Below are 16,482 nucleotides of genomic sequence, written 5' to 3' on the forward strand. Positions count from 1 at the left end.
AAAGTAAAGTACAGAAATTATAACAACCACACACACACACACACACACACACACACACAAAATCATTCACTATCTCAACCCCGGGGGAAAAAGTCCCCATTAACATTTTTTTTTTTTTTTTTTTTTTTTTTTTTTTTGCGGTACGCGGGGCTCTCACTGTTGTGGCCTCTGCTGTTGCGGAGCACAGGCTCCGGACGCGCAGGCTCAGCGGCCATGGCTCACGGACCCAGCTGCTCTGCGGCATGTGGGATCTTCCCGGACCGGGGCACGAACCCGTGTCCCCTGCATCGGCAGGCGGACCCTCAACCACTGCGCCACCAGGGAAGCCCCCTCATTAACATTTTGTTGACTATTGGTTATAAGATGGGAAAGAATTACTTAAGTTTTAAAACAATCAAATGTGTAGTCATAAATATTTATAAAGCATCAAAAAACATTAATTAAAAGGCAAAGGGCAAATCAGGAAAAAGTATTTGCCACCAATATGACAAAGAGTTAATAGCCTTCATGCATAAAACGCTCAGGCAAACTAATTAGAAAATCATTAAATCCTGAAGAGAAAAAAAAATGGATGAATAACTTGGACCAATAATTAATTCATTCAGGAAGAAATACAAATAAATAGAAAAATATTCTTGCCCACGGGGTAATTTTAACCAGTTTGCTGAACACAGGCATCCCAGTAAGGTGTCCCTTTAAACTCAAACTCTGGACTCATCCTTTCCCCACCCTTGGGTGGAATTTCAGGCTGGTCCCACTGCAGCTCTTAGATAATAACTAAGTGGGCTCTCTGTTTATTCATGCTTTCAGAAGTCCATTCCAATCAAATAATCACAAACGAAGTTTTGAACTGAGATGTCTTTAAAGGAGCTTGCCACTCAGCAGGAAAGCAGTCAGCAGCAGTTATGAGAAAAACAAAACCATTTCATTCTTACACCTAGATAGTTGAGAACCTCCATCAAACTGGTAATACTGGCATTGGCTATAAACCAGTCCAACGTGTAAGCAAGTTTGGACTCTTACTCAATGGAGAATTTCCCCACCTCCCATCCTCTCAAGCACATTTGGTTTCCTGCCTCTTACTTCTCCCATCTTGCTGGTGGCTGTCTCTGATCCTCCAGGGTTGGGCTGGGGCCAGTCGGGGTCAGGGAAGAAGGACAGAGGTATAAACTGGCCCTCCCCCTGAGCACCGCCCACTGCATTCCCCTCCCCCTGAGCACCGCCCACTGCATTCCCCTCCCCCTGAGGACCGCCCACTGCATTCCCCTGGGGCCCCACTCTGGCCCGCCCTCCCCTCTCAGGTGTTCTGGCACCCCACCCTTTGTCCCTCCAGGCAGTCGTCTTCCCAGCTGCTCTTGTCAGCAGTAATCCCTTCACACCCTCCTCTGAAGTCCTGTTTACCCCTTTTCCTCTCCTTCCCCCAGGCCACTCCAATCTAGCTTATGGGGTGGAGAAAATGTTTTTGTCTGCATACACTGAGCATTCACTTAAACCAGCTCATCATCTGAGTCTGGGTTTCTGCTTTGCTGTGGGCTGGGCCAGGAGGAGATGGAATTTGGAATCCCAAAGCAATTGCCCAGAGGAAAAGGTACGCAGAAAAATGCAGATCAACACTTTGAGATATGACACTGCCCCTGCCTCGCGTGTGACACTGGGGAATCACTATTTTGGTTTTAGAGTTTAATAGCGTCCTACCTTTTGGGAGAGGGGAAAAAAACAAAATAAGACACTCCATTGTGAGGCCACCTGTGGAAGGAAGTCTGGCAAGGCCACGTGAAAGGGCAGGGGACTGGGAGTTTTAGGAATCCACAGGTGAATATGGCCATGTGTACATACTTTGTAAGCCTGGGGTGTAGGGCCAGAAACAAACATGGGACAGCATTTACTGACAGGAACATATAACTGGTCTCTGCAAGGACCCAAAAGTCTTATCCAAGGACTTTGTGTAACAGGATGATGTGAAGTACTGCCTGGGCTCTTTTCACGTCCAGGGAGGTGACCACACAGAACAAGAATTATGGCTGAGGGCAGTCATTGCATCACCCAAGTTCAAGAAGGGCCTGTCCTTGGCAGCAGAGTCTGTTCTTCCCGCAGATGCAAGAGAGGCCAAACTGGGTCAGCAGCCTCTGTCTTCAGAGGGGAACGGGGAGGGAGGCAAACCTGCCTCCTGTCAGTCTGCCCTCCCACCCACTTCCTACAAGATGGCGATGGCGCAGTCAGTCCCCTTTACCTTAGGAAAGTACTTTTTTCTTCAAGTTTGTCCCAAACTCCTTCCTATTCATATTTACCTGAAACTAGAAACACGGACCCAGGTCATGTTGAAACAAAATAACACCTGTGAACCCATGGCATTAACCTATGTAGAAATTTCACAGGACGAGGATGCAGAGGTTAGTACACTTCTCCCTCACGTGAACCAATGTGTCATCATGTGATTCTAAGGATTCCAGCAAGACAGATCTCACAATCCCACAGTGAGACACCTCCGTATCCTTTTCTATTCATGATTCCACTCCTGTCGGCCCCTGACTGTTCAGCCAAAATGGGGACTCGGTGAAATCACTAGAATGCACAGAATCCCAGTGGTTGGTGGGATTCCAGGTGATCATTGAACTAGTCTTTCAACTTTGCTGTGAGTTTGAAAATAAAAAGTTGGGGGGGGGGGATGTATGTAAACGTATCAACTTTTATGTTGATAGCGTAGTGTCTCTACTGTGTATGGATTATTTTAAAAACCTTGGTTACAGCTCTCTGTTTTTAAACCAAGTTTTAGTAATTATGAATATGCATTAATATTAGCATTTTAAACATTACTGTTATTTGAAAGGCAGACTTAAAATTTAAAAAAAAGAAGAAGAAGCAGTGTGGTGTTTTAAAGGCCATCCAGCAGGGCTGTGCTCATTCACTTTAAAACAGAAGTGACCGTCCCCTTCCGAGATGCTCAACGCCGCCAGCCAAGATCACGAGTGTATCTCCAGGAGGTCACAGTTCTCTAGCAAAAGGCGCTTGGGCTCGGCCCTTTGTGTCCTCACATTCCATAATTATCATAAACTGCTGCTCAAGCTCCCTTCCGGCATAATGAACACTTATTTCTAAAACAGATAGAAATGAATGGCAAAGCTCACTGCCTGAAATAAACCAAAGGATGCCTTGGAGGGGGCCGAAGCTAGATTTCCGAGTATGTGCCTTTCCTTACCAACGAAGCTTTTGAAAATTGAAGATAGAATGTTTAAATAAAAATTGTCCTTTGATATCAGTGTATCCCTCAGTAGGGCTCAGTAGTTGCGGCGCGTGGGCTCCAGAGCGCATGGGCTCGGTAGTTGCGGCACACAGGCTCTCTAGTTGTGGGGTGCGGGCTCAGTTGCCCCATGGCATGTGGGAGCTTAGTTCCCAGACCAGGGATTGAACCTGCATCCCTTGCATTGGAAGCCGGATTCTTAACCACTGGACCACCAGGGAAGTCCCCCTTGACATTTTTTTTGTGTGTGTGCAGTACGCGGGCCTCTCACTGTTGTGGCGTCTCCCGTTGAGGAGCAACAGGCTTCGGACGCGCAGGCTCAGCGGCCATGGCTCACGGGTCTAGCCGCTCCGCGGCATGTGGGATCTTCCCAGACCGGGGCACGAACCCGTGTCCCCTGCATCGGAAGGCGGACTCTCAACCACTGCACCACCAGGGAAGCCCCACAAGAATTTTTGAGATCACTTTACTTTAAAAAAAGTTTTTTAACATCTTTATTGGAGTATAATTGCTTTACAATGGTGTGTTAGTTTCTGCTTTATAACAAAGTGAATCAGTTATACATATACATATGTCCCCATATCTCTTCCCTCTTGCATCTCCCTCCCTCCCACCCTCCCTATCCCACCCCTCTAGGTGGTCACAAAGCACTGAGCTGATCTCCCTGTGCTATGCAGCTGCTTCCCACTAGCTATCTATTTCACGTTTGGTAGTATATATACATGTCCATGCCACTCTCTCACTTTGTCCCTGCTTACCTTTCCCCCTCCCCGTGTCCTCAAGTCCATTCTCTACGTCTGCGTCTTTATTCCCGTCTTGCCCCTAGGTTCTTCATGACCTTTTTTTTTTTTTTAGATTCCATATATTTGTGTTAGCATACGGTATTTTTTTTTCTCTTTCTGACTTACTTCACTCTGTATGACAGACTCTAGGTCCATCCACCTCACTACAAATAACTCAATTTCGTTATGTAGAATGTGACTGCACAGTAATTTTTTTTTCTTTTTATTAGGTCGACTAGAAGATGAATATATAATTAGATTTATAAAAGAAAAGCTAAAATCCATGCCTTGCAAGAATCAAGGTTACATTTTGGATGGATTCCCAAAGACCTATGATCAAGCCAAAGACCTGTTCAACAGTAAGTGTGGGTGTTACCTTTATTTTGAATGTTTACATTCAAGTAAGTTACAGCTTTATTGTTCAGAGTAATTATAGTCACAATTAAAATAAATAAAAAAAATCGGAGCGACTATATTTAAAATGCAGGCTTTCTTAGTTATGGCTAGTTTTCATTAGTGACTACTAGTTAAAATATTTAATTATTTAAAAAATAATTTTATTTATTTATTTATTGGCTGGGCCGGTTCTTAGTTGCAGCATGCGGACTTCTTAGTTGCGGCATGCATGCAAGATCTAGTTCCCCAACCAGAGATCGACCCAGGCCCCCTGCATTGGGAGCGTGGAGTCTTAACCACTGGACCACCAGGGAAGTCCCGAAATATTTAAATTTTTTTGCACTATCCTTAGTAATAACATGTAATAAACTTGACGATGTATATTTTGTTTTACCAGAAGAAGAGGAAGAGGAAGAGGCCAGAGGCAAAATGGTTCCCTTTGATAAATTAATCATACCTGGTAAGTTTAAAAGACTTCTCCAAGGTCATATTTAAATGAATGCCATTTAATATCTCTTTTGTACCAAAACAATCTTTTTGATGTGAATAAAATAGCTTTGTTTGTTTGTTTTAGGAAAAAAGTAAAAGGATACACTTAAAATCAAACTTCCAAACTAAAGAATTCACTGGGGGTAAATATCAGGGATATTAAAATTCTGAAATGGACAGAAGTCCCTTTGAGAGCATTCATTTCTGCTGTTCCTTCCTGTAAGAGAGCAAAAGATTAGCCAATCTGTTGGTGCCCTGACTTTTTTATTTCTGTATTTAAAAAAAATTGAGGTATAGTTAATTTACAATATTATATAAGTTTCAGGTGTACAACATAGTAATTCACGATTTTTAAAGATTATACTCCATTTGAAGTTATTATAAAATATTGGCTCTATTCCCTGTGCTGTACAGTGTCCTGGCTTCTGAGTCAGTTGGCAAGACCCCCAGGGACTCGATCACTGCCCCTCCCTTCTGTTCTGCTTCAGGTGCTAGCCATGCCATAATCTTTTCTGGAGGACATTCAGAATCCAGAATTGAGACTGGGCAGGAAAAAGCTGCTCGGTCCCCTAACTCCACAGCAAGTTTATCCTATTACATGTTTACACAGAGCTTTCACAACATACCCTTGAAAGAGAAATATAAACAACTTATTCCACAAAAAAGGATTTGCTGAGTACTTAGCGGGCATTTCTTGTGACTTTGCCATGAACTTTAAAGGTGTTTTTTCTTTTTTTATCAGTTTGCATGAGGTTTAATCAAGTTTTGGTCATATGGTAAATACAAGAACAGCTATTTTCAGGAACTTGGCCCAAGGTTGTGACTTGGAAGGGCCTGCTTGCTCACTGTGTCAAAGTCCCCAGGAAAGTCGGTTCACAGCTGTAATCCTCTCCTGCTCCTGGTCCAGGCACAGCTTGTGATGAAGCTCCTGGAAGCAGAGACCATCAGAGAGCAGTCATCCTCAAGGATGGATATTTACTGTTTGCCTGAGGCAGGAACACGAAATGCCGGAGGAATGGGCTGTCTTAGATTTCCTATTAATTTATGTATTTGCCTCAGAAAAAGTTAAAAAGTAAAGTTGATTAGTCTAAATAACCAGGTCTGTCCAGTTTATGAGAGTTGATCACTTCTGGGCAACAGTCATTCATTGAAAACCCCATGGTAAATCCTCCTGTTCCCCCGAGGCAGCTGGATAAAAGTCACCCCAACCCAACATCTGTCACGCACCAGGCACCACACAAGATGAGAGCTTATTGAGCCTTTCCACGAGCCTGTGAGGTAGGAATTACTCCCCTGTTTACTTGATCCAGAGCCTGAAGCCCAGAGACTAATCCAAGTCCACTTCGCTGGTAAACGGCAGGGCTTGGATTCAAACTCAGGTCTTCTCATGCCACTGCCTCCAAAAACCAGAATTAATGAAACCCCTCCCTAAGATAAGAAAATGGAAACACAAGAGGTAAGATGCTGCATTATTCTTAGTCCTGATCCACTGGGCTGCCCTCTCTTTGTCGGATAAGGTCCAAACATGTCTAAGATGTAATCTCTTTGGAATGTTTAGTCTGTTCTTTTCAATTAGCCTCTTTCTAGAAACTGTCATTATTTTCTATCTTCCAGAAAGAAATCACATCACTGTCTCATTTGTGCTGAGGGATTTTAGTCTGTGGCAGTGACTGAGACACGTGAGGCTAATGCCATTGAAAGAAGAACTTATTACTCACATTTCCCCAGAGAAGGAACTGTGGCAGCCATGCAGGGCCACATGGGGAAGCACCAGGCTTGGTCAGGAGGCAGGCGAAAGTCTAGGACACAGCCCTTCTTGGGGTTTCCATGGCAAAGGCAAAGCAGGGCGGAGTAAACAGCTTTTTTAGAGAGTTGACTAGTGTGAGTAGTTGCAGTGGGCTTTGGTGTCTAGTTGCCTGGTCCTGGCCCTGGGATGAGTTAAGGCAGGAGAAATATTGGCTTTTGTTATCTGAGTTACATAAAGGGCGCGTGGTTGGCTTGCATATGTGAGGCTGCTCTCACTTCAAGTGAATTGATTACTGTCTTCAGAGGTAGCCCTGGGGGACTTCCCTGGTGGCGCAGTGGTTGAGAGTCCGCTTGCCGATGCAGGGGACACGGGTTCGTGCCCAGGTCCAGGAGGATCCCACATGCCACGGAGCAGCTGGGCCCGTGAGCCATGGCCACTGAGCCTGCGCGTCCGGAGCCTGTGCTCCTCAACGGGAGAGGCCACAACAGTGAGAGGCCCGTGTACCGCAAAAACAAACAAACAAACAAACAAACAGAGGTAGCCCTGGGAGGGGCATTCTCTCCCTAGGTCTGTAAGCAGAAACATCCTAAGATACAGAAAATAATAAGCATGCTTAATATCAGCATCAGTGCTTGATTTGAATGATGAAATATTTCATTGTACAGTAATTCAGTCCTAGGTGGTATTACCTCTCATTGATAAATCATTGCATTTTATCACTGTTAGCGTATATCCATTTTGATTCTTTTCAGATCTGTTAGTTGAAGGAGACAAGTTTAAAGCTATACCTATGTGACGAATATGGAAAAATGTGTTAAGACGTAGATTTTTCACATGGCTCCAGATAGACCTCTTTGCTGTATACAATCTCACCAAGCAGAAATCTATTCCTTATTATCTACAGTCAGCCAGTTCAAAGACAGTAGATGTCCTGAATAATTATCTGGAGATACTGCAAAATCTGGAAGTTCTTTCTGAATCACAAAAGAGAAAGGACTTTAAAAAATATATCATCTAGTGGGAAATATATATCATCATATTAAAACTCTGAAAATTAGAAGCCAAGTATATCACTTATTATTTGCAATATTTTATTAACTAGAATCTTCCATCCCCCCCAATCACTGGAAAAAAAGATACAGTACTACATCATGAAATTCTTAGATTATGAACAGAATTATTAAGTTTTGATCTACATGTCTGAGATCATAGAGCTTAAATAGATTCAATTTCTGGTGAATTTATTGACATAATTTCAATTTAAGTACAGTACCAGCATGTGGGGCTCCAGATGTCTTCTTTCTTTTGAAAAATATAGCTACTCATGCAAATCAAATGGTAAAAGATGAGCATTGAAACTAAAGTAAAATAGGTCAGCAGAGTGGTAATATCAGACAATGATTATGAGTTTATAAGATCTTATTCTGTAAGCTCTGTCCTCAGCCTTTGTTTTCACTATTTGCTTTCACACGAAGCAGATGAAGTTCACATGTGTTCCACGCCCCCTGGTCAGCACCCCACTATGGACTCTACCCGACACACTTATTTTTCTCACCCGCTCAAGAAAGCTTATTAAGGGCTTCCCTGGTGGCGCAGTGGTTGAGAGTCCGCCTGCCGATGTAGGGGACACGGGTTCGTGCCCCGATTTGGGAAGATCCCACATGCCGCGGAGCGGCTGGGCCCGTGAGCCATGGCCGCTGAGCCTGCGCGTCCAGAGCCTGTGCTCTGCAACAGGGAGAGGCCACAACAGTGAGAGGCCCGCGTACCGCACAAAAAAAAAAAAAAAAAGAAAGCTTATTAGAGTGCAGTTAAGTGAGAATGGCATTTTTATGTGGCAAACCAATACAATTTTAGAATAAAAATTAAATCAGTCCCAATCTTTGCCAGGCTCTTATAGGCAGCAAGTTATTTTCAATACACCTGGCTACTGATCTGGGCACCAGGGTACTCTGGTCCTCTTGAGAACAGCTGAGAACAGTAACTCGCCTAGAAAGCTTATTACACAGATCTACACTTTAATTATTCACTCATTCATTCATTCACTCCACAAATATCCACTGAATTTGTGCTAGGCGCTGGAGAAACAGCTGCTTTTACAGTTTAAAAGAAAATTGCAGGTGGGTGAAATGATCACTGTCATTAATATGATCCGTGTATCAAATATTCGATAAGCATTGGCCATGTTTTACTGAACATAGATGTTTCATAGCCCATGGCATGAAGTGAGGGAAGAGCTCAACTCATGGAAAATTTAAATCCCAGGAGGGTCTCTATTTTTATGAAGTTGGCGAATCAGCCATGAAAGCATTTCCCTCATAGCCTTGAGTCTCTTTGGGAGCCTGTGATATTGTACTGGAAAAGTGGCAAGGTGATGACAGGTATCATAGGGTTATTAGAGATTTGCATTTACAATTTCTGCTGTTTTAATTTTAAAAAAAAGAAGAAGGAAGGAAGGAAGGAAAGCAGAAAGGAAGGGAGGAAGGAAGGGAAAGAAAAATAATAGATCTCACAAAATGCCCATTGATTGGGCTTCATAGTGTGGTCTCTGGAAACATGGGTGATGGGCATGCATCTGTCCTCCATGAGAGGCAGCAAGAAGGCCAACCTGTCAGGCCCTTTGCCGTGACAGGAGATCCCACCTGGTAACCAGACATTCGGTCGAGCGGTGACCCGTCCACCAGCACCTGCTTGCGAGCTCCGCAGTCACTGTGTTAACCCACGAGCTTCTCCTTCTCTCCAGAATTCGTTTGTTCACTGGATGCCTCCGATGAGTTCCTCAAGGAGCGGGTGATGAATCTCCCTGAGAGCATCGTGGCGGGGACCCACTACAGCCAGGACCAGTTCCTCCGGGCTCTGAGCAACTACCGGGACATCAACACTGAAGATGAGACTGTCCTCAACTACTTTGATGAACTTGAAATTCATCTGATACATATTGGTATGAAACAAACTCAAGGATAACCTGCAAGTGGAGCAACACTGCTCGGGGTCAGGACCCCCGGCCAACTGGGTGCACGCTTTCATAGGGCTGGGGGAGGGCGGGTCGGTATAACCATGTGCCTGGGAAGTCACAGGATAAGACAGAGGAGTTGTCTACTTGAGGATTTGGTGGTGTGGCGGGTGTTATTGCCATATGAAAACATGCGGATATATTATGAAGTTGAATACCAAATTGGCATTTTAAATTTAATTTTATTTAATTTTTAATTTTTAATTTTAATTTTAATTTTTTACCAAATTGGCATTTTTTAAAGGGCACTTCAAAGATATGCGGTTTGCTGCCAGCTGCTTTGGGCCATCTTCCCAGTATCCTTGGGGGCAGCGTCCTGTCCCCATAGCATTGCAGGGCACTGGTGCTCTTCACAGAGCCCCTCCTGGCCTTTAGACCAGCCAGCTGGCCCCTTAGCTACTCAGAAATCAAATAGCTCTTCATCGCATTCCTCTTGTTTCCTGTAAGCACTTAACTCAGAGCTGAGCACCCAGCGAGCATCCAGTGAATACGATCTCTCATCAACCTCACCTCCATCATCACTGTCCCTGCCTCCAAATCCGATCTGTTGTAGCTGTTTCTCCTCCCCTTGGCTTGATGGACCCCTGAACTTCCTTTCTGATTTTCTGGGTCTTGACACCTCTTCTTCCTCTGGGTTTGGTGAGAAACCGCTAGCCTGGTGGAAGCTTAGCAGCCAGGCTGACCTTTGGGACCTCCCGAGGCCTCTCTTCATCCTCCAGAACCAGCTGAGACAGCATCTGGATACTGGAGTCCTGGGAGGCTTAGAGCTCCTCCTCTCTTCCCCTGCCCTCCCCCCTCCTCTTCCTTCTCCTCCTTTTGGTCTTGATATTAACATTAGTCACGTATTCTGGAGTTTGGACTTTTTTCTATTCAAGTAGGCTAACTGAAACAGTTAATTTTTTATGAATTGGAAATGTATCCTAGGGATTTGCCTGGCGATCCAGTGGTTAAGACTCCATGTTTCCACTGCAGGGGGCACGGGTTCGATCCCTGGTCTGGTCCGGGAACTAAGATCCCGCATGCCGGCTGGTGCGGCCAAAAAATTAAATTAAATTAAAAGAAAATAATAATCCCAGAATCAGGAATTCCCTGGTGGTGCAGTGGTTAAGAATCCGTCTGCCAATGCAGGGAACACGGGTTCAATCCCTGGTCCGGGAAGATCATACATGCCGCGGAGCAAATAAGCCCGCGAGCCACAACTACTGAGCCCACGGGGCACAACTACTGAAGCCCTCGCACCTAGAGCCCGTGCTCTGCAACAAGAGAAGCTAACGCAATGAAAAGCCCGCGCACCGCAACGAAGAGTAGCCCCAGCTCGCTACAACTAGAGAAAGCCCATGTGCAGCAATGAAGACGCAATGCGGCCAAAATAAATTAAAAAAAAAAAAAAGTGTCCTAGAATCATTGATTCTCAGAAACAGAAAACAAAAGAAACCTGGAGGTCACCCAGCCCGGCCTCCAAGTACAGGACTTCCTTCTGTGGAAACCCCCAAGTGAGGTGCCTCAGTCTCTGCTTGAATGCTTCCCGGGGTGGAGAACTCATTCCTTTTGAGGAGGTCTACACCCCCATCCATCCACTCAAATCAGCGGCGACTGTCACAGCTCAGACCAGAGACCCAGTCTTGCTCCCTGTGACTCCCAGACACCAGTCTGATATTTGCCAGTGAGACCAGAAATTCTAAACTGTGCTGGTAACTAGAAAAGGAAACCCTCATATGGTAATTTACACAATCTACCATCACAAGATTACAGTAATAGAATTTTCCCAAAAATGGACTCAGAATAGATTGCAGGCAGGACCAGATTATATATATATATATTTTTTAATTTATTTTTGGCTGCATTGGGTCTTCCTTGCTGCACGCGGCCTTTCTCTAGTTGCAGTGCGCGGGCTTCTCATTGGTGTCTTCTCTTGTTGCAGAGCACAGGCTCTAGGCGCGTGGGCTTTAGTGGTTGCAGCACGTGGGCTCAGTAGTTGTGGCGCACGGGCTTAGTGGCTCCGCGGCATGTGGGATCTTCCCGGATCAGGGCTGAAACCCGTGTCCCCTGCACCGGCAGGCGGATTCTTAACCTCTGCGCCCCCAGGGAAGCCCCAGGACCAGATTATAAAAGTCTGTATTGCTCTCTTCCTCTCTTCTGGCTTTTAAAGATGTAGGAAGACTCGAAGACGCTCAGAACAGACTTGCTATCAAACAGCTCATCAAAGAGATTGGGGAGCCTCGCAATTATGGTTTAACGGATGAAGAAAAGGCAGAAGAGGAGCGGAGGGCTGCCGAGGAACGGCTGGCCAAGGAGGCCATGGAGGAGGCAGAGCGACAGCACAAGGAGGCTGCGGAGACCGCAGAGAGGATAGCTCGCTGGGAGGAGTGGGTGAGTGTGTGCGCATGCGTCGGGGCGGGGGAGTGGGTAGGGGGGTGGGGCTGGCAAGACCCTTCCGGCCTCTCGCGCTTCCCATCCCGCTAATAGAGAAATGTCACAGAAATACCCCAAACATTTTGTTGTTGTTTTTTTGTTTTTGTTTGTTTTGTCATATGTACCATTTCTTTTTCTTTTTTTAAGATTTCTTTCATATGTATCATTTTTTAAAAGATGCCCCGGTCTTTTGCTTAGGGTAAATAATAACAATAATAACAACTAGCCATTGACATAGCATTAACAATACACATCGTTGTAAAAGTCTGCCATTTGCTGCCTGTCAACCTGGTGATTTCATTCGGTTTTCCTCCATTTACCCATCCAACTTGGGGGGTCAGCCTCATTCTACCCTTCTTCTCCAAATCACTGAGTCTTATCTGTTCTGCCTCCTAAAACAGCACTCACATTCACCTGCAGGGCTCCCTTCTCCTGACCAGGGTGCCAGAACGATGTGGTGCCTTCTGGCTGGTCTCCCCAGCTCCACCCTCCATCTCCAGTCTGTTCCCCCACTGCTGCCAGGTGATCCTTCTAAAATACAGATCTAGGCTTCCCTGGTGGTGCAGTGGTCAAGAATCCGCCTGCCAATGCAGGGGACACGGATTTGAGCCCTGGTCCGGGAAGACCCCACATGCCACGGAGCAACTAAGCCCGTGCGCCACAACTACTGAGCCCGCACGCCTAGAGCCCATGCTCCGCAACGAGAGAAGCCACTGCAGTGAGAAAATGGCACACTGCAACAAAGGGTAGCCCCCGCTCGCTGCAGCTAGAGAAAGCCCGGCGCAGCAACAAAGACCCAACGCAGCCAAAATAAATAACTAAATAAATAAATTTATTTTAAAAAACAAAAAATAAAAAATAATATACATATGTGGACTTCCCTGGCAGTCTAGTGGTTAAGACTCTGTGCTCCCAATGCCGGGGGCACAGGTTCCATCCCTGGTCAGGGAAGATCCCACATGCCGCGGAGCGACTAAGCCCATGTGCCACAACTACTGAGCCTGCGCTCTAGATCCCACGAGCCACAACTACTGAGCCCGCGTGCCACAGCTACTAAAGCCCGCATGCCTAGAGCCCATGCTCCGCAACAAGAGAAGCCACCGCAATGAGAAAATGGCGCACTGCAACAAAGAGTAGCCCCCACTCGCCACAGCTAGAGAAAGCCCAGTGCAGCAACAAAGACCCAACACAGCCAAAAATAAATAAATAAATTTATTTAAAAAAACAAAAAATAAAATACAGATCTGTACTTTCCTGGCAGTCCAGTGGTTAAGACTCGATGCTCCCAATGCAGGGGGCACAGGTTCCATCGCTGGTCAGGGAAGATCCCACATGCCTCTTGGCAGGGCCAAAAAAAAAAAAAAAAATACAGATTCACCACATCCATTCTATGTTTAAACTCTTCACAGGCTGTTCATCACTGTTCAATGAAAGTCCAAACTCCTTATTGTGGCCCCCAAGGTCCTCTGTGACCTGGCTGCCTCTAATATCTCGTGCATTTAAACAACGTGTCATCTGTGCGATTAACTTCTTCCCTTGCTTCAAGTCTTTGCTAAAAGTCATCTTTCTAATGAGGCCTTTCCTGGACACCATATTTAAAATTTCAACACCTGCCCCACTGCATAACACGTCCTATCCCTTTCTATACTTTTAAATTTCCCTCTTGGCGCTTCCCTGGAGGCCCAATGGTTAAGGCTTCTCGCTTCCCCGTGCAGGGGACACAGGTTCAATCCCTAGTGGGGGACATATCTTTATCTTGTTTCTTGTCTTTTGGCTGCACATTTAACTAATGTCCATGGCCAGGAGTGGGCTGGACTGATGGGCTTAAATCCCACCCAATCCACTAGACTGAGAAGGGAGATTTCTCAAAGGAAATCTGGAATTATTAGTCCTGAGAGAGGGGGGCTGTATGCTGAGCATAACACAAGTCCACCAGATCAATTCCTTCGAGACTTTCTATTAGCACTTTTTTTTGTTTGTTTTTTTGGCTGTGTTGGGTATTCGTTGCTGCACGCAGGCTTTCTCTAGTTGCGGCGAGTGGGGGCTACTCCTCATTGAGGTGCGAGGGCTTCTCATTGCTGTGGTTCCTCTCTTGTTGTGGAGCACAGGCTCTAGAGTGCGTGGGCTTCAGTAGTTGTGGCGTGCAGGCTTAGTTTCTCCGCGGCATGTGGGATCTTCCCCAACCAGGGCTCGAACCCATGTCCCCTGCATTGGCAGGTGGGTTCTTAACCACTGGACCACCAGGGAAGTCCCTATTAGCACTTCTATGATTCTGTGATCCTTCCTTCCTCTTTCTTTCCTTCTTTCTTTCTTCCTTCCTCCCTTTCTTTCTTTCTCTCTTTCTTTCTCTCACTTTGATTCATCTGGGCAGCTAAAATTATTTTGGTTTAAGAAGTGAGGTAGGATCATCATCATTACCACCACCATCATCATCATCATCTTTTTGCCTGTCCTAGAGGGATTTGGATTGCCTAAGTAATTAAGAAAGTGAACATCCTAGAGGATGGACTTGAGGATATGGGGAGGGGAAGGGTAAGCTGAGACAAAGTGAGAGAGTGGCATGGACATATATACACTACCAAACGTAAAATAGATAGCTAGTGAGAAGCAGCTGCATAGCACAGGGAGATCAGCTCAGTGCTTTGTGACCACCTAGAGGGGTGGGATAGGGAGGGTGGGAGGGAGGGAGACGCAAGAGGGAAGAGATATGGGAACATATGTATATGTATAACTGATTCACTTTGTTATAAAGCAGAAATTAACACACCATTGTAAAACAATTATACTCCAATAAAGATGTTAAAAAAAAAAGAATGTGAACAAAAGGGGTGATAAATAATAAAGATAAATCATGCTGGAAAAAAAAGAAGAAGTGAAGTAGGGGTCCAGTTTATTATTTTCTATATGACTAGGCAGTTGTTAAAACACCATTTACATCTTTTCCTTGTCAATTGGAAATGCCATCTTTATCATAACATGATGAACATTTATAGCAGCGTCTACTTCTAGTGCACTCTGGGGTGAGTCCTATGAAACCGTTCTTCTTTTTCCATCTATTTATTGCACCCCCGAATGTTCTATTTGTAGAGTAAACAACTAGAGGAAGTTAAAAGAGAAGAAAAAGAATTACTGGAGGCCCAGTCTATTCCCTTGAGAAACTATTTAATGACCCACGTTATGCCAACGCTTATGCAAGGTCTGAATGAGTGTTGTAAGATCAGACCCGATGATCCTGTTGATTTTCTGGTAAGAGATTGAAGGCTTTTTTTTTTTATATCAATTTGAAAATAAAATATACCCAAATCTAAATGAAAAGCCAGTTGAGACAGAGAAATTGTGTGTCTGGTTATTTGGGAAATAGCCTCTAACACCTTCATCACAGTTTATAATAAGATTTTTGTTACTCATTTGAAAACAAAAAATTTGTGCACTTTCATTTTTAAATTGTAAACATTAATAGTACAAATTAATGTACTATTAATTCTAAATTCTAAATTAACAGTACATTCTAAATTGTTGACTTATTTTTCTTTTTTCTCAATTACAGGCAGAGTATCTTTTCAAGAACAATCCTGAAACGCAGTGAAATTTTAAAGATCTCATGTCATATTCTTTTACAGAGCTGGAGATGACTTTAACATTGTAATTTGAAAAATTGCTTTAAAAAATTCTTTTCTAGTTTTGGGGAAATTCTTTTATTCTCCCTGCAAACGAATATTTTAGTAAGTAGATTCATTATAAAAAGCTCTATGGCAATGAGTCACTACTTCATTAAAACCATATTTTGAGAGGTAAATTGTTAAAGTATCTGTGCATATCTCATGGGATAAATATTGATTTAATATTTCATTCTTTGTCTGAGTATTCTGTACACTAATGTTTATAGTAATTTAATTTATAGCATGAAGAAAATCAGACTATGTATTATTCTAACATGTAAGCTAATGAATTTATGTGATTTGTTATGTCCTCAATACTAGTGGTGTTAGAAATGGAAATAAATTAGAACAGTTTATGCTTTTTGAGTCACAGTAAGTCAGACATGTTTGGTTTCTGCAAGGTTGCTTTTTGAGTTCAAGGTCAGCACCCAACCTATGAGTCAGAGAGAATGCTAAACCTCTTGGTAGAAAAATTCATGTAGCAAGATGAATAATTTTTAATATCTGTGATAATTAGAAAGTTGCTAAATATTTTTAACAAACTAACTTTACCATATAGACATAAACAATCAATCCCTATGGCCTTTTCAGCTCTAAAGATCCTATAATTCCCAGAATTACACTGGATGAGAAATCAGTTTAGGTTTATCTTAATGGCATATATATTTCATTTCTTTAAATAATGAAATCTGAATATAACGGCACTATTTTTTTGTGTGGCAAAATACACACAACATAAATTTACCATT

General features: G+C 44.0%; 1 protein-coding gene across 1 annotated transcript in view; it reads left to right on the forward strand.

Moving 5' to 3' along the window:
- The window catches only part of AK7 (adenylate kinase 7), a 54,640-nt gene extending 38,717 nt beyond the window's left edge, over nucleotides 1-15,923 (forward strand). Inside the window, 6 exon segments of the mRNA XM_081230045.1 lie at nucleotides 4,251-4,384; nucleotides 4,816-4,876; nucleotides 9,393-9,590; nucleotides 11,812-12,032; nucleotides 15,162-15,320; nucleotides 15,622-15,923. Coding sequence (XP_081086171.1) covers nucleotides 4,251-4,384; nucleotides 4,816-4,876; nucleotides 9,393-9,590; nucleotides 11,812-12,032; nucleotides 15,162-15,320; nucleotides 15,622-15,660 — 812 coding nt within the window. The 3' untranslated portion in view covers nucleotides 15,661-15,923.
- The last annotated feature ends 559 nt before the right edge of the window (nucleotides 15,924-16,482 follow it).

The sequence above is a fragment of the Mesoplodon bidens genome (assembly GCF_964165515.1).
Source record: "Mesoplodon bidens genome assembly, chromosome: 3".
Classification (NCBI taxonomy): domain Eukaryota; kingdom Metazoa; phylum Chordata; class Mammalia; order Artiodactyla; family Ziphiidae; genus Mesoplodon; species Mesoplodon bidens.